Source organism: Haemaphysalis longicornis, unplaced genomic scaffold (genome assembly GCF_048455015.1).
Source record: "Haemaphysalis longicornis isolate Haplotype H1 unplaced genomic scaffold, Haemaphysalis longicornis Haplotype H1 scaffold_4, whole genome shotgun sequence".
In the NCBI taxonomy this organism is placed as follows: domain Eukaryota; kingdom Metazoa; phylum Arthropoda; class Arachnida; order Ixodida; family Ixodidae; genus Haemaphysalis; species Haemaphysalis longicornis.
The window spans coordinates 185,364,500-185,383,032 of NW_027526361.1; the positions used below are offsets into that span (position 1 = coordinate 185,364,500).

General features: G+C 45.9%; 1 protein-coding gene across 1 annotated transcript; it reads right to left on the minus strand.

Moving 5' to 3' along the window:
* Positions 1 to 624: 624 nt before the first annotated feature.
* LOC144180706 (exostosin-3-like) lies at positions 625 to 18,256 on the minus strand. Its single transcript, XM_077708990.1, has 8 exons — positions 18,098 to 18,256; positions 15,973 to 17,464; positions 15,073 to 15,174; positions 13,818 to 13,972; positions 4,488 to 4,615; positions 3,805 to 3,949; positions 992 to 1,120; positions 625 to 887 (listed from the first exon to the last, which is right to left on the minus strand). Exons 1-8 carry the CDS (start codon positions 18,254 to 18,256, stop codon positions 678 to 680), a joined length of 2,520 nt encoding a protein of 839 aa, XP_077565116.1. The 3' UTR covers positions 625 to 677.
* Between the last annotated feature and the right edge of the window lie 277 nt (positions 18,257 to 18,533).

Here is an 18,533-nt window from a genome sequence, read left to right on the forward strand (position 1 = left end):
CGCGAGGTGTAAACGAGTGTCCTGGTGTTTTCTAGTACGCATTATGAAGCACTCCAGCTCGAGGCGTAAACGAGTGCTCCGGTACTTTTGTAGCACGCGTTATATTTACCCAGAGCTTGAAATGGGGCTAGTTGGTTTTTTACTCAGAACATTGCTGGTGCTAGGCGAGACAAGGACGACGAATTACACACAAATGAAGCCCACAAATGAAGTGCGCTTCATTTGTGTGTAATTTGTCGTCCTTGTCTCGCCTAGCGCCAGCAATGTTCCGAGACGCGTTATATTCTAGCGACAGGCGTAAACGAGTGTCCCGGTGTATTAGTACAGTAACTATATGAAACGATGATTACAACGACGACAGGAGACGCCAACAGCCCTATCCCCCTAAGGGGCTTTGCCCCTAAAACTACTGCAGTGACGCGAAACCATGTCAGAAAAATCAGGTGGTGTCATGTATTAAATGCAATCTCGTTTCCAAACGGGTGAGTGCACTGACATCTGGGTCTGCCCCTTCGGCAGAGCGATGTACTCCGAGCTATTGCTCATAATGTGTACGCTAGTACAGCAGCTCGTTTGGACTGCAATGGAGCAATGCTAGTCAAACGCTTCGCTCACCTGCCAATCGGACATCACCCTAGCCTCGCACGCTTGGACCGATGGTTGTGACGAGGGGTGGCTCAGACGAACGTGAAGCACCTCTGCTTGTCATCGGGAATGCGCGTCTTGAAGAGGACTGAGTCAAGCCGGAACTGCGTGTACAAGAGTGGTGTGTACCCGTACACACGAGCAAAGAAGTTCAGGCAGTTGTGCCGCTTTTCGCAGTGCGAGTTGTCGTATGACAGCGACGCCGTGCACTTCGGACACTCGAATTTGTGCCGCGATGTCACCTGGGGTGAGACAGGGCGCAAGAAACCATGTCGTCGGCTGATTTCTAAGAGGAAAAAAGTACCGGCAGCCGTGGTCGGTGATTTGCAATGCATGGTCGTCTCACCTTGAGAGGTGGTTTCCGAGTAATGTGCGAGACCAGGAAGTTCATGGCGATGTCCTCACAGTTCATGTACTCATCCACACGGTCCCTGATTGCTTGGGGCATTGCGTAGCTGTACAGGTAGAAATAGTGCTGCGTGGGACACAAGGACATAATAGTTAAGGCGCCATGGCGAACAAAACATCTGTAACTAAATGGGTGGGGCAGGTCAGAGGTTACATGGGCTCCTGTTTAACAATCGACTCCAACAGTAGGGGCACTCTGCAAGCATTCACACTATTCATCTCCCATGTCTTTCCAATGCACCTGCCACAGCACTTTACCAATGCCTATTTACACTGTAAAAAGTTCTTAATTTGTTCTGCAGCGAAGCATAGATTACATCTTGGAGGGACACAAACGCTGTATAACTAATCGTTTTAACTAAAAAATCACATATTTCGCAGTTCTCTCGGTTTTTGATTGACTGACAACGCTGCCTTGATCAATGAGAGATAAATACTTAAAGGTGGCACCTTTCTGTCCTATCTACTTTTTGTATTGTTTGACTGCACGTCACAGAGCCCCCAAAGTGAATTGCGGCCGAACTTCACTCGATTGTCGCCAAGTTTCTCAAGGCCTGTCCCCATTGGCTTTCCCTTTCGTGGCAAATATTGCAAGCCAATAATGAAGGGCCTTTTAACACAGAGCCACGGCAGATTCAGACACCTAGCCTTGCCTTTTAATGGCAGTCCTTGATGACCGATGCAAAGTTTTCCCAGGAGGTACTGCAACTTGGGAGCAGGTGCATTAAATACACGCACACAGTTGACAGGCGTCTCCATTCAGGTCGACTGCACTAATAATCTGCTTTTCCCCGGCTACTTCATATATTTGTGTTAGTGGTGAGTAGGTATGGTAGGCTCTCGTGCTCGTCTGCGTGCATTTTTTTCACTGTGCTTTTGCACAAACATTTACACAAAATCAGAAATGATACAATCAAGGCTCAGACATTTTTGTTATGAATAATGTTTACTCCCTAAAGTTTGTGTTTAAAAAAGTGCATTACCAGCAAAAATTCTGATATATATTTATTTCGCCCTCTTTATTTCTGTCAAAAAACAGATAGCAAGCTCTACCAATCCCATTTCACGCATTCGTGATTCGCAATGTCGCAAATAGTCGCGTGTGAAAAGGGTATGGGGCATCAATTTTCAGGCTTTTGGAATTTTGCTGCTGCTGCGGGTAGTATATTCGTATATACGACATTCTAATCTACCCACCATACAAACCAACTTAAACAACCTCAGATCTGACTGTGGTGTCTTTTCATGCACGTTGGAAGCACGTTGCTTAAGTTACTAGATGATTGAGTTATTTGGGACAGACTGTGAAAGACGTCCGGTAAAGCTTGATGTCTGTTTAGTTGGTGTAACGTGCTTCCGAAGGTAAGTTGCGCTTGTTGTGATCACAGAGACGGACACTCCGCTGCACACTGTTGCCAATTGTGCTCCAGAAGGTAGAAAAGATGCTTACGTCCCCGAGGGGGCTGATTGCGTAACTGACTGCAAGAGATTTGCAAAGGGCATAGGCTCGACTATTAAAGAAACCGTTGAATGCCTCCATGACAGTGGACTTGTGTTGTTGCAGTCCGACAAAACCGGTGAATTCACGGTTCCTGAAGAATCGCAGTATCAGGAAACGGCAGAAGCACCCATCACCAACCACTTCCAACGAGAGCAGGGCGTTAAGAGTTAAGGAAAAGCCCTTGAAAACGATACGAACGTCCGCCGAATAGTTGTGCAAGGAGTTGCGTTTAGATAATTTGGCCAAAGCAATCAAGATCAGCACACAGGTTAGTCTACGTCCTTCCTTCACGCTGAGGACTCACAAGGATGGTGAACCGTTTAGGATAATCGTAGAGGACAAAGGTACTTGGCAGAGAAATGTTTCCACCTCCCTATAGAGGCACTCAAAAAAGTCGCAAATTCACGATCCCTTCTTGATAAGGAACTCTGATGAAGTTGTGGACTACATAAAGTACAGCCGCGGTGCGTCGTCTTCTCGTGAAATTGTACGTGTTTTCCTATGTCTGTCTCTGTGATCACAAGTGCAATTTACCTTTAAAAACTGTGAAAGACACCTGGTGGAACGTCTGCCTGATACAGCAGTGTTTACTAGAACTAGAAAAGTGACGATGACTGCTCCATTGCCCCCCCCCCAAACTTCTATAGTATATTACAATTCAGATAAATGCATGTCCTATGCGGACATCGACTAAGCTGCAGCCTCCTAAACCCCCATGCCTGGGAAGTGGAAGATTCCAACCTAGAGAGCTCCCAATGCAAAGGGGGCTGAAAAAAGGTAGACGTATATAGGCAACCTTGCAAACTGCGTAAGCTAGAATTCGTCATTATGGAAAGAACAACAAACCTACGAATGCTCACTGGGAGTCTGTCCTACTTGTTCTGTCGCTGTAGCAAGTATATATTGAAGTACTACAAGCCTGCTTTCTTGCAGATCTGCTTTTGCAACCACCAGCAGGCATTGATAATTCATGGCAAGTAACCGCACCGAATGCGAGGCATTATCGCTGACACCCTCTCAAGTGACACTTCTCATGCTAAGATTGCATTCCTGTACCGTTCTTTTTCACGCAGTGTTCCTGAAGGAAGCCGCAGGCAGGTACATTTACGCGCACACGTGGGGCTGCATGTTTGAATTCGCGCTAAGTGCAGCATGGTGCAATTTTCAGATCTCACTGAGAGGAAAGCAACAGTTCAGAACATGGTTGCTCGTCCATAAAAAAACAAAAAATGAGACGCGGGCTTACAAACCTTGTGAAGAAACGCAGCACCCGTGAGTACCATTGACAGCTCGCATGAGAGCGACCAGCTGTAGTGCCATGACTTGCTTTCCGTGTCCCAGGCGTGGTAGCGACCAGGAAAGCCCACGATCCGGTCTCGCGCCTCGCGCCAGACCCTGAACGCCGCAAAATTGCGCACATTCCGTTTGCCGCGCACCCACGCAAGCCGGTAACGCCACTTCGTGTGCCATGCCCACTAGGGACTGCACACCTTGGCAGCTCTTTGGAACAGCAGGCAGTCTCAAGTGACTAAAACGGTTTGGAAAAACAATGCCTTGCGTCAACTACCAAATTGAAAATACACGTAGCTCTAATAGACAGTGTGCATTTGGGATAACGCATCGCCAACAAACACTCTGACGATTTCAATGCTCCTGCTCTCGCAGTTCTGTGCCAAGCGGACGAAACGTGCTCAACTTACCGTGAATAATGGAACCATCTTTCATGGGAAAAAACAAGGACTCGTACAACTCACAAAGGATAGCCCAACTTCGCAAAGCGGCATACGGATTCCTTCGTGCTAAAAGCAAGAAAAATTCTGCCAAAATAATGTCTAGAGGGGACTACTGCCACAAATGAGAACCTACTGAAGGCGTAAACGTGGTTAGGTGTAGTTCAGAACAAAAAGAGAATACAAATATTTTATACCCGCACCTGAATCCAAACACTATTTCATCATGCCGCAAGTGCACGTCGTCATCCATTGAAAGTACCGCCTCTGTCTCAATAGCTGAGAAAGGCAGGAAGCGATTGTTCAAACTGTTCTTTTTTGGCCGTACCACCTGTAAAGGGAAAAGGAATAGAAAGAAGTTAGCAGTTTTTAACGCCACAAAAAGGCAGCAATTACTTTATTGACTTGAAATATTACAGTTTATAAGTTTTAGTGAAACAAATAAAGCAGCACACAGTTATGCAAGCTCCTATACCGAGCAAACAAATTTTCTGAAACCTACAATGGCACAAGAATACTTGATCCATTTAAATAAACATACCGAAAGTGCCCTGTTCAGCATACATAACCAAAAGCTAGAACAAGTAGAAGATTATAACTACCTCGGTCAGGCCAACTGTGTTGATTCCAAGTACGAGGAAGAAATCTGGCGCGAAATAAAATTATTTATTGGCTGGGGTACACTTGGCAACCACTCCCAAATAATGAAAAGCAAGCTACCTCTATCACTAGAAGGAAAACATACAACCAATGCGTCCGTCTGGTGATGACATACGGTGCGGAACCTTGTTCCTTTATTAAACAACCTAAAGGCGAACTGAAATCGGCTCAGCGAGCTGTAGAAACAGAATGGTAGTACTAGTGCTGAGGGAGACGAAACGAGCTTTTTGGACTAAAGAAGAAACTGGAGTAGAACATACCATACTTCAAATGAAGAAGAGGAAATGGACTTGGGCTGGATCTGTACTCATGCAAAATACAATCAATGGACCACCAAATTGACAGAATCGAAACCAAGAGATGGATCTAGAAGAAGGAGAGGGCCGATTACTCGATGGAGAGACAAAATAAGAAATTTCTGAGGCAAGGAGTGGACTGGAGCGGTGCGGAACCGGAATGGTTGGAGGTCCATGGCAGAGGCCTTCGTGTGGCATTGGATCTAGTAGGCTGTTGATGATGATGGTTACACAAAAATCTGTGATGCGAAATTTGGGCGCAGCACAAATTGCAGAGTCGTGTCATCGACTCATCGTAAGTAGCGCTAGATACAGGAGACAGAACAGAAGACACACACGACGGCGTGTATGTCTTCTCTTCTGTGTCCCGTATCTAGCGCTACTTACGATGAATCAAAACCAACTAGCCCAACTGTCAATTTTATCGTGCCATCGACGGCACACAGATGCTGCTTCAGATGCAGCATGAAGGCTCCTCTGAATTCTGGCAGCAGTGCCCTAGGTCTGCTTGGGCAGCATTTCCTTCCTCTCAGAAAGTGATTGCAAGATCAGCAAACGCACGACAGCACGCGCTACTGTGGAATTATCTTGTAGCGCGTCGCCGCCGCAGAGCACATCTCGCAAGACACCGTCAGCTTACTGCCCTCCGCACCCGCCCCCAACTTTCACCATGCTCTGCCCCTCCACTGTCCTGTGCGCTGTATTTTCAGCGTGCGTTTTGTTATCTCGGTTACAATGAGGCCAATGGTGACGAACGACGCGAAACCACAGGACTGGCCACTTAAGAGCTGCGCTGTAAAAAAAGTTGCCTCCAATCAACACTGTTAAAGTGGCTGTAAAGCAAAGCTTGAAACGGCACCCACAACAATTGCCCATGCGACGTCACTTTAATTCACACACGTGGCTCTACAAAGAGCGAGAGTCGTGGCAGTAATCTGAAAATGTGTCTTACAGCTAGTCATGTGACTTTTCGAAGCCAGTTCACAAAAACCGGTGAAACCTACAGCAGTTCTCAAAAACAATAAAAACGATGGTGACTGTGTGAAGCTCGCTCTTGACTCGTTATGCGTCAACGACGACGTGTACATACAGGGAACTCTTGCAAATAAAGCCGCATCCGTTTGTAATCTAACCGAGTATGACTGCATTCCCCTCTCACCCCTTATTCAACAAAAATAACTGCCCATCACCACAAAAAGTCCGTGTCAAAACGGACTGACACGAAAATACATTGTGTTTATTCAGATAACAAACCCACCATTGGTGATCTGTTTTAGCCACACGTAACGGTCGCGTTACAATGGAGGAGGAGGAAATGCATCCTAAAACATTGTAGTACAACGAAGCATATCGACTAAGCTGATTATTCCAGAAAGCTGCCAGGCCATCGGAGGCTCCATTCACTTGTGGCATTAGCGGCGACGTTTTTCCTCTGACTGGGCACAGCGGCATCTGACATTGGCAAGCAAGCCATGTGCGCTTGCATTTATCGCGAGCTCTCGCTCGCACCTTAGGTAGGATGACGCCGGATAAAGACTAGACATGAAGTTATTTTTGGTTGTGACTTTAAGGAATTACAGAAGAAAACTACAATGACGGCTCCTCACAACACATTCATGACGGCGCTACCAAGTAACGTTGGGCGCTACAGTGTTATGGCGCACCGCCAGCACGGCAATGTTTTTCCATATAGTTTCTTACAATATACGCTGGAGAAGAATCTCGCGCTAGCGTCTATGTGGCTCACATCAAGGCCGTCTGTGTCGTCATGGACCGCCATTAATCATACGCTCGCCTGAGTTTCATCATTGGCTTGGATTGAAACGTTTATTGGCCGCAAATTTAAACAAAGTTTGACAAAAGAGTGAAAAATAGTGTGCAATTATGTAAGTGTAAAATAAAAAAAGGTGTTTTAAAACTAAGAAAAAAGGACGTAAAGCGTATTTTGTGCTCCTATTTTGTGCCTCCTATTTTGCAGGCAAAGGTGTTAGTTACGAACAATGTTAATATCTGGGAGGAAACTCATTAGAATCTTGTTAGCTTTACTAAAGTCTTTTGAGCGTGCCTATGAAAACGTCACCTTCGTGGTGAACTGGTGCACCGACCGTCAGCTACAGTTTGACGAGAAAAAAGAAAACGGGTTTCGTTGAACAATCGTGGACGATTACAAGATAGGACGGATACAGACGCCCATATGTGTCGTATCTTGTCTTAATCGAAGTACCTTTTCTTTATTTTTTTCGTCGGCTACAAACTTCACGGCGGCATATTACCCTCTCAGTCATACGTCCTTCGCCTGCGGCATGACTAACATCTGGTGCGATCACGCACTGCCTGCTGTTTCACTGAACACGGCTACCACAGAACAGGAAGGATTTCGGCTACCTCGTTGCTTGTAGACGTGTTAATGCATAGCGAATAAAGCAAACCCCCAAAATTGCTCACGAATCCAATTGTTATGCCAAGCCCAAACTAAAAATGGGGGTCTTCCCATAAACCGTCACGACGACATGGATTACCAGGCGCACTTTTCTCTCTAGTACGCATACTGAGAAACTCTATGTGTTTATAGAGCGTGATTTCAACTGGATGCGGATCGGTTGTGGCGCGGACTTGGGGGAGTGCGTCTGTACTTCGTTTAAAGACAGCCAGCAGCATCGTAATCACCAATAAACAATGGTGACCATCTATGAGTTAGTTTTTGTTTATGGAGGTTGGTGTGGGCGCATTGCGGACGTTTTCGGCGGAACTAACCACCCAGAATGCATAAAAATTACAGATGGGTGGTGTTATGCTTATTTTATTGTAAAATAATATTCAGGCCCAACCCCAATGAAAGAAAATTTTGTTGAGGTGAAAATGAGCCAGACAAATGGCTCGTTGTGGAAAGGAGTTTGATGCATTTACTTCTATGGCTAGCTGACGTAGAATTGGAAATATTTTGTTAAAGCAGACATTTTGTTGAAGCGGAGTTCATTGTAGCAGGGTTAGAGTGTATTGCGATAACTGAAACGTGGTTAAACGATGACACACCAAATGTTCACATTTTTCTTGCCTGGGCTGATTATAGGTTCTTCCGCTGTGGTGGAAAACACAGAAAGGGAAATGGCGTTCGGTTTTTGTGTATGTGACTAACCTGTTTATGTTAGTTTTTCTGGAATGTTAATGGGTTTCCCTGAAATGTGGTGTCTGTGACATAATTGTTGACGTTTTTACCGCCCCCTACATGCGAATACTAATTTTCCAGGTGAATTTACCCGTGTGCTGACGGTAATGTGCTCCTCTTTTCGAAATTTCCCATTACTAATTCTGGGCGATTTCAAGTTTCCGAACATTTGCTTTGCCAACTCAATCAATTGTGTTTGGCCAAACACAAGTGCATTACTTTTGTCGAGTGTTGTCTTTTGTTTTTCCTCGGTTCAGCAAACTATTCGTCCCACACGTGGCTTGTCCCCATCAGCTAAAATTCTCAATCGAAGTTTGATCAACGGTACTGATATTTTCTGACCAACGATACTGAACACGTATCGCGCTCATTGGCAGATAATTGGGTCATGTTCAAAAATGCACTTACTAATTTAATCAACATATTCACTCCAACCTCCACCATAAAAACAAAAAAAAAACACCGCTACTTGATAATATGAGTAGCTTACACGCCTCAATAACAAGAATAAACGCCTGTATCACGGTGCCAATAAAAAATGCTTCGTCCCGATAGCTTGCTGCGTTACAAAAATGATAAGGCATATTAGTCACTGCCTGCACCAACTTGCCATTAGTTTTTCAAACAGGACTTATTATCTATGCTAAAAAGAACCCAAGAAAATTTTGGCGTGTTATTAATCCTGTTCGTCATCCTGAGATCGTCCTTGCTGACACTACTAACGATGCCATTCCCATGTCTAAGTGTGCGCAGGTTTTAAACGAAGCATTCATATTAGTATTCACGTGCGAAGACATGACGTCATAAGTTACCTTCATTCCTGATACCAGCATGTCATAAATATTTATCAGTGAAGCGGGTATGTTTTATTGTTCAATTCATTCGAAATTTCCAGTGCTTCTGTTCAAAGTACTCAAACATTTATCACCTAGAATTTGCCCCATACTGTGCGCCCTTTTTCCCCAATCCTTATCATCAGGTTCCATCCCACATGACTGGCGAAGTGCAAAAGGGATTCCAATCTTCAAATCCAGAGAACGCTCTTCACCCTAAAGTATGGTCCTATCTCGTTAACCAGAAACATTTGTAAACTCATCGAACATATAATACACACACAAATTATTATAATAACAAACGCTGTTTTCGCAAATTGTGCTCTTGTGATACGCAGCTCCCTGGTTTCGGTCATGACATGGTGTATCCCAAGATGACGCCTTTTTTCTTGATTTTTAAAAAGCTTTTGACCTCGTGCCTCATTACAGAGTCCTCACTAAACTTTCTCAGCTTAGCATTAAATTTTATCACAAACACAAGATTTTTTTTCATCATGAATACACATCCGCTAACCATAGTACCTCTTCTTTGGAACATGTTACTTCCGAAGTTCCCCAGGGCAGCGTACCAGGGCCCCTATTGTTTTTAATTTATATTAATGACTTGCCATCTGTGTCTCTTCCCGAATAAGTGTTTTTGGTGATGACTGCGTGATTTACCGCATAATGTCTTGTAATAACGACCGGAAAAATTTGCAAACCGTTCTTAACGCTATCAATGCTTGGTGTTCATCTTGGCAAATCAGCCGCAGCGACTCTAAAACTTAGTATATGTCCTGCACTAATCGCGCTTCACGAGTTCCCACTTCTTACATACTTGATAATATTGTCATTGACCTCGTCTCTACTTGTAAATATCTCGGAATTCACTTAGAGCTTGACATGTAATTGCGTTATCTTATAAAACACACAATTGCTTCCGGTAATCGCTCTTTCAGTTCTCTCAAGCGTAACCTTAAACACGCTCCTTCTAAGATTCGCAAACTTGCCTTTACTACAGTAATACGTCCTAAAGTAAAGTATGCATCAGCCATTTGAGATCCCCATCAAGCATACATATTAATTGATATTGAATCTCTGCAAACTGCCTCTATGTATTCAGATTACGCACGTCATTCTACCATCACAGAATTAAAATGTGGTGCCAAACTATTAGATCTAGCACATCGTCGCCAACTTTACCACCGATCACTGTTTCATAAGCTTCATACCCATGTGTTACTTCGCGATGATTTTATTGAAACACCTCAAATAATTTTTCCACGCCGCGACTACTCCTACACAGATAAACGCATAAAATTCTGATCATCTGCACTTGCCCAGTCTTTCATTTCAGCCCAATGGAATAATCTACCATCACACATTGCCTCTCAAAAAATTGACTAAAAATTTCCGAGAATATTTCAACACCTAAGCTAACGCTTTGGCCTCATAATGTGTTTTGTTCTCCTCCTTTCAAAACGTGCACTAATTGTTTTCTTGCTCCGTATTTTTCTCTTTCTTTTGTAGTGCTGATGGGTTGTACATGGCGTTCATGCTAGAATTTCAACCATTGGGTATTGTATTCATTTTTTAATTTTTATTGCGTATTAAAACTTGCATTCTCGTTGTTTTTAAGGTTGCACTGTGTGTTTATTTGCGTTTTCAGTTTTAACCTTCCTGTTTCTTGCCTTTTTCGTTGCGCCTATGGAATATGTCAGCGCATGTAACCCCCAATGTAATACCCCCCACGGGGCCTTTAGGTGTATTGTGAATAAATAAATAAATTACTCCTTTCAATCGGTAGCAGCTCCTCAGACTGTCCTTTGGTATTTCGAAGGCTTGCTTGATTGATTATAGGGTTTAACGGGCCGACGCAACGCAGGCGATGAGGCGCGCTGTAATGGAAGGCTCTCAATTAGGTTTGACCACTTGGGGATCTTTACGTGGGCCGAATTCTCGTGCACACGGGCATTTTTTCTTTTAGCCTCCATCAGAACAAGAGCCGCTGCGGCCGGGTATCTAACCCGCGTCTTCGCGCTGGGTAGCACAACGCCTTAGGCACTGAGCCACCTCGGCAAGTGGTATTTCGAAGTTCTACCAGCGCGAAACGTTCAGAGACCTGGAAGGACTAGACCGCCTGGTATGCCTGCAAGATGAAATCCTGGTGTCCAGGAGAACAATTGCACAGCATGATTCAAACTTTCCCGAAGCCATGCGTCGGCTTGAAAAGGCAGGCACCATACTCATCATCAAATGTGCATGTCGAAAAAGCAAGGTCAAGTTTCTGGGCACATTATTTCCCCAGATGTAAGCGCAGACCCAACTATAGTGGAAGCGGTCATACAGCTACATGCATCGAAGGGCGCACCTTTGGGGAGGTGATTCTTCGGGCTGGCCACCCATCTGGTGAAGTTTCTCCCAGGCTTTGTCGACATGACCAAGCCACTGGGCGGCCTCATCCTCAGACACGGACACCGGCTCCCAGAACAGCAGCAAAGCTTTGAGCAGCTTTTAACAGTTAGCTCTTTGAACAGCTTTGAACCAGCTCTTGTAGCACCACGACATCAGAACACCACAAACGCTGCGGGTAGATGCATCCTCCTTTAGCTTAGGTGCCGTTATCATAATACAGTCTCAAGAACGGCTGTAACAGTAGCATACTTATCACGTTCATATCGGAAGCTGAACATAAGCACAAATCATAAGCACAAATCGGAATCCATAAGCACAAATTGAGAAAGAACCCCTAGCCATCACTTGCGTGTGTGAAAAATACCGCAAGTACCCTCTGTGCTCACCGTTCCTCATCAAAACAGGTCACAAGCCTCTGGTCCCACTGCTAATAGCTAAGCGCATGCATGAACTGAGTCCATAGTTCCAACGCTTCCACATGCGGCTTTACGGATACGATTACACCATCTATCACGCGCTAGAGAACAAAGTGTTCACAGCCAACCTGCTGTCTCGGGAGCCAAAGCAGAGCTCTGATAAAAACGGCGACAAAACTTAGAGAGTGCTCCGCAGGAGCTTGAAGCGCTAACCCTAGAGCAGCTTCCAACCTCAAGACACAAGATAGACATGATCAAACTGAGTATCCAACCGGACACTACGCAAAACAGTGATGACCCTATGCACCACAGCGTGACCTCTGGTACATGGCTGAGCGCCAGAACTAAGGTGTTATGCAGAAGTGGCCAGTAAACTCTCACTAGTGGAAGGTTTACCCTTCAAGGGCGACAATCTTGTCATTCCACCCAGTCTTAGTCAGGAAGTGCTAGAAAGAATTCATGAAGGTCACATGGGCACAAATCGGTGTTGCACTAGGGCAAGGCAATTCGTATGGCGGCCCTGCAATCAAAAAGAAGAAGACTACAACAGAAATTCCAGGTGTGCCAACATCAGAGAAAGCTTACCATTGAACCACTTCTACAGATGGCGTTGCCGTCCCACCGATGGGATACCAGTGGCCTAGATTTTTTCTCGTTTGAAGGGACAGAAAATGTTGGAGTAGTCGGCTACTACTCTGGATTCTTCAAGCTTAAGCAACTGCATGGCACGACCATTAAAAATGTTATCACTGTTCTGGAACGAATCGTGGCATGATTTGGATGCCAAGAACGCTCTGCACAGACAATGGTCCACAGTTTATCTTGTTTGCATTCAAGCAACTGATGAAAATATGTGGCTCATACCAGATGCCCTCAAGTCAGTATTATGCCCAAAGTAATGGCATGGCTGAACGTACAGTACAAACAGACAATTAGCTTCTCATGAAGTCCTCAACATAAACATGGCACTGATGTTCCATAGCACCACAGCACGAGAACCGCTCATGGGACGCTTCATCAAACACGACTCTACCGTCCATCACCAAAATGTTCGGCCTGAAGTAGGATGACAGCAAATTCAAGCACAAGGATGAAGCGTGCAGATACTGAGTCCACTGCACGTACAACGCACGACATAGGGTACGAAGTAGGGAACGCATCCCTCCCAAGACAGCTGTGCATAACCTGAGCGGAGCAGCATCCTACTGGACTCAGGCAGCGTTCAACGAAGATCCTATGTGGTACAGACTGTGAAAGGGCTGACATGGTCCACAGGCAAACACATGCCACCAATGACAGCAACGAGAAGAGGACGCCTGTGTCGACCTCCGAACGGTCTCGATCTGTATCCTGCCTTTCAGAAGAAAGTGGGGTGTCGTGGACTGTGGCGGACTGAACAAAGCGACACCATACAGCGGTCGCTGTCGCTAAAGGCGCGCACGCTCATCAGGGCAAACTACGCACTTGGACTATACACATGGGCCCGGGCATGCCTTTCGTATTGAATTCCATCGGCCGATCACGCCGTGAAAAATTACTGTTTCGTGCCGTGTTAAAAGCTGTGTGGAATGAAACTCGGCTACGACAGTATTTGCTAAAAACCACAGTCGATTGCTTTTTAATACAATGTCCACTTCGCATTTGAATTTTGGCGAGTTCACGGCACCCATCCTGCACTTTGTAACACTTACAGGCACAATCCCTGCGATGTAGTTCAGGCAACAGCAGCAAAAAAGAGCAGAAAACGGTTCACAGCTGCAGGGCTCACCTCAATGGGAACCCCAATTACAGGCCAGTGCAGGTTTGGAGATGGTAGCTTTAAACTGTTCCACACAACGATAACTTTGTTCAGGTACGGTAACCCGTGCAGCCGCTGGAGCGAATCCACCAGCACCGCTTCTCGCTCATACGTCAGCATCACCACTGCACAATTGTTGGGAGGAACTCGTTTAGCAAAACCACACACTTGCCTCTTTGGCTCTCGTCTGAGCCTGCTTGTACTAGCATAAGAGAGCTGGTTTGGGTAACTGTAGAATGCCAACTAGATAAACTCAAAGTGGGCTTGTTTGCATCGAGATCACATAATTAAGGATTAAAACTAGGACTACCAGCCGACAACCACCCTCTACTATGGCTGAACTAAATGGGTGTCTTCTGGGTCCGTCCGATTCGCTACATTCCATTTTTGACGCACTTCCCAAATGGAGCCAGCCACAGCGGGTGTAGAAGCTGCTGCCTGTGAGTGACTTGTTCCCCTGAAGCAGCTTGCTTCGGACTGCTTCCTGACGCACGAACTCAGAATATAAGCTGCTGGAAAACTATGATTTTGAGCTATGATCGAGCAAGAGGCCTGTTATGATGTGCAACTCTTCTGGAAGTGAAACAAGTAAGTACTTACGCAATTTTTCTAGCATAATAATTAAGCTTTTGGATCAATATATACAAACTTTTCTTGAAATAAACCAAAGATAAAAGAAAAACAATAAAGCTGTCTAAGCTGGCATAAGTATAATTTCTCTCCTTGCTTCGAGCGTGTTTTCGCAAAACGCTGCAAAATGTGTATTGAACACACACTGCTTAGAGCTTAGCAACTGAGAAAACTACTCGCTTACCTGCGCAACAGTGTGAGTCTTGGTTTTATTGACAGGGCCACACTGCATTCCTGTTTTTCGTAGATATTAATATGACAGAGGAACCAAGACTACTTCGTTGAGCTTGCTACTACTTTGGAGGGAACTGATCTTTGAAAAGCGTCAGTTGGGAAAGAAGCGCCTAGGGACTTCGTGCAAAAAAATTATTCCAAGAATAAACATGCCATTATCTGACTTGAGCTATTACTCGCTTTAGGCGTGCTTCTCTAGACCGCTTCTCGTTTAGGATAATCGCACTCTAGAACGAGGTTTGCAAAATGGGACAGCTTTCCACACAACCCATAAGCCTGCTTTTGAATCGAACCACAAACTTCAGTTAGCAATACTGGATCACACATTATTAACCATTCAAAGTAAACAGAGAGACCTTGCCTGTGAACTGCTCCTTTGGAACATTCCCACCAAGAACTTCGCTGAATTCCTTTCCGGTGCCACCAGCCCCTCGGGCAACAGGCCTAAAGCCAAAACTGGAACCTGTGAAGCCAGCATACCATTCTCACACAGAGGAACACACAAAACATTGCAGGCACAGTGCAAAGCAGAGCAGCAACCACAAGGTGTGGGGAAAAAAACCCTCAATACAACAAGGAACAAATAACGCACAGATATTTCCCTGCATATCTGCATTTAGCAATAGGGCACGCATAGCTGTAGCCACTGGGTCTAATGAAGTGGTCGCAATGAATGTGCCGGTTTCAAAATTTGCAACATTAGTGCTCATTGAAACCAATTCAGCTCGACAAGCCCGATACTCTTTTTGAATTACTTATTCATCAGTGGGATGAAAATGCCAACATTGCTGCATTCATGATGTGTGCTATTTGGTCCTAGCTGAACATGTTCTGGCGTATGTACATACACGCCTATATATACCAACGCTGACCAAGGTGTGAAAACACAGGTAATCCAATAAATGATGCCAGTCAATCACTCACAATGAGCCAATACTTTCAGTTATTATTATTTCCACCTGATAATGAAATCCACAGGAACCCTGTGCATTCACCCTCAGACTGTATCTAGAGAGTATCAGACACGGGTAGAGTTCGATAATTACGGTGTTTATGCGCTGAAGCTGCACCTTGGCTGCGAGGCATGCCATGGTGGTGGCTCAAGATTATTTTAGACTACCTAGGGGTAGTCAACGTGTGTTGTGATATCAACACATCGGCATTTTTGGATTCTGCCTCCACTAGAACAGCAGCAGTTGGAACTGAGAGATGTGTGCTCACCTATGAAATTCATCAGCTACCCAGCAGGTGCGACACTCACCCATAAACTTTGCCTCGGAGGGTAGTAGCGGGTCTTGCACCCCAAATGGGTACATGGTGTGCGGATCAAAATCCTCGTTCCATACCTTCGCCTGCCCGTTGAAGGTGAGGCTGAAGTTTCGCTGGTAAGGCATGGATGCAAAGCGCGGCTCCATGGGGCCCAGCATCTCCTTGTTTTCTGTGTTGAGCCCGGCCTCCACCATTAAAGGACGGAAGCTGCTATTGAAGACGCTGGGGGACGGTTCCTCGGGGGCCGGTGGTGCCGGAATCCCAAGCCGAGTGCGAATGAGCGACAGCACAGTGTTTATCACACGCGAGGTCGTGTCCAAATAGTTCTCCCACAGAAGACGGCCCCGCCGGCGAAGTTCGGCAATGTCAACGTCGAGGTACGTGCGCAGGATGAAGTGCAGTTCGGTCACGCGAGCCACTGGCAGCAAGAGAGCCACCCGTGACCAGTCGACAAACTCGGCGAACGGCAGCTCCACGGCGTCCCCTCCTACAATGACCGGAATGGCTCCGTTTTGGAGACTTTCGCAAAGCCGAGTCAGAAACACGTGACTGGAGACGAAGTCGCCGAGGGGAGCAAGCACGATAGAGAAAGTCGACTGCCGCAGCAGCTGGGCTCTAGTCGAGTTGTCCCCACACAGAAGCCATTCATTCGGAATGGCAAACGCATATTCAGTATTCCAACAGCTAAAGTTGAAGTTGAAACCGTTTTCAAAGCCCTCCGCCATTTTCATCAGAGCCTTCACGACCTCGCTCGCGCGAATTCCGGCAGTCAGGTTCGTGCCGTAAGCGGGCCGCCCGTGAAAGCTCAACAGGTACCGTCGGCGTGCCGGAATAATTACTGGCGCAAACTCCCATACATGGTGCGGCTCTTTCGTGAGTGTTGCCGGAGGCACAACGAGATCAAACTTGCGCCTGAAAGTTGACAACCTCACCGATGGCTGCGCAATGATGGCTCGTTGCGTGTGCTTTTCACTGAGAATCGCTGCACTTCCCAGGTTAATCACAACGTGGTTGCGCCCATCCCCATTCCAGTGTGCAAGCTGGTTAAGGTAACTCACTTGCAAACTTAGGGGCAAGCGTCCGTCCAGGATAACAACGTACACACAAGCGACGCTTGGGTCAGAAGTGATGTGGAAGTTTGTGTCCAGCACTTGGGCAACGGAAGCATTCACGTTTGGGTCCTGCACTGAGTTAGCTGGGTAGAAGTAGACAGGAAAGAGCGATGCCAGGGGGCAGTGTGAGTAGTCAAAGCAGGAATGCATTTGACACTTTGGTGGCTCCACTGTCGGCAAGGATAGATGGTGTGCATCTCCCTTCAACAGCTTCAGAGGCGGTCGAAGCAAAGGTATGCTCCGCTTCCCCAGTTCTTCCTGTGCATAAGCAGCTTGCTTCAATGACAGCTCCATGCGGTCCACTTCAAGGCGCTTTTGAATGTAGCCGCGCTTGGATTCTTTCACAAGCTGAGTCAGGTTGACAATTTTGGCCTGGAATAGAAAAAAGTGAGAGTTTCCAGTTTCCTCCTTACACCAGGGGCGGTATTCTCGAGTTTTATCCCTTTTGCATCCCTTTCAAAAGTGTCCCTTTTGGCGAGCCCTGATTAGCTAAAAGCAAACTACCGGAAGTGACGTAACGCAAGCGCGGCAATCCTACTGTTAACGCCCACTGCTTAACCGGAAGTACGTCACGATGAAAGCGACTCTAAAGGGACGTTTTCAAAAGGGACAGTTACGAGAATACCGCCCCAGGTGTTTCAGTGGAGGCAGCCTAATGTTCTTGAAGGGACCATGACGTTGCATTTGAGCAATTCAAGGCCAAAGAGTTGCAAGAGCAAATACATGTGCTCACGAGGAGTACAACATTTCAGTCAAAGAAGACATCTTTAGCAATATGAACCTGTTCATGGGCATCACTTTACCGATGAAGTTCAAATAAAAAAAGCAGCAATGTGGCTCGAATGTGCCGGGGTTGTGGCGCCATGCACCCGTAAGAACGAACTTCAATAGCCCCTAAACACGCATCAGCATCGGTAAAAAACTGTTTCATAAAACCTGTTTAGGTGCCCTCGTAGCATCGTGGCCAAACTTCCAAGCATTATAAGTAGTAACCACTTTAATCACCTGCAGCTTCTGCCGCTTCTTTTGGAGGTCTCGCAGCTCGGCACTTACTGATGACTTTATGCGCAGCAGCTCTTCAATTCTGCGTTTTAGGTCTTCTGCTCCTAGGAGGTGAACGTCGTCAAGCTGGATGCGCCTCTGCAGATCATTCGCAGTGCCCATTGTTCTTGCCGACTGAAAGACATCACAAAATAATTTTTCGTGCTATAATGGCACGCGCAGGGCAGCGCAACAATCTTACAGCCGAAAAAAAAATCTTTGGAAGTCCAGTTGGACCGGTCCAAAACAGCATTGAAACCATTGAAAGCAACTGCCCTTCCAATTAGTTCAATGGTTTATTTTGGACGGGTGCAACTGGAATTGCAATGTTTTTTTGGCTACCATAGAGACAATTCAACACTTCAATAAAAGGACGTGTAAAAATCACCAATTACAGGTG

Coding starts and splice junctions, on each gene's coding strand:
- LOC144180706 (XM_077708990.1), bottom strand. CDS start 18,256: ATGGGCACTGCGAATGATCTGCAGAGGCGCATCCAGCTTGACGACGTT. Junction 3,950..4,487: donor GAAATAGTGTTTGGATTCAG/GTGCGGGTATAA, acceptor TGCGGCGTTCAG/GGTCTGGCGCGAGGCGCGAG. Junction 888..991: donor CTCGGAAACCACCTCTCAAG/GTGAGACGACCA, acceptor GTCTCACCCCAG/GTGACATCGCGGCACAAATT.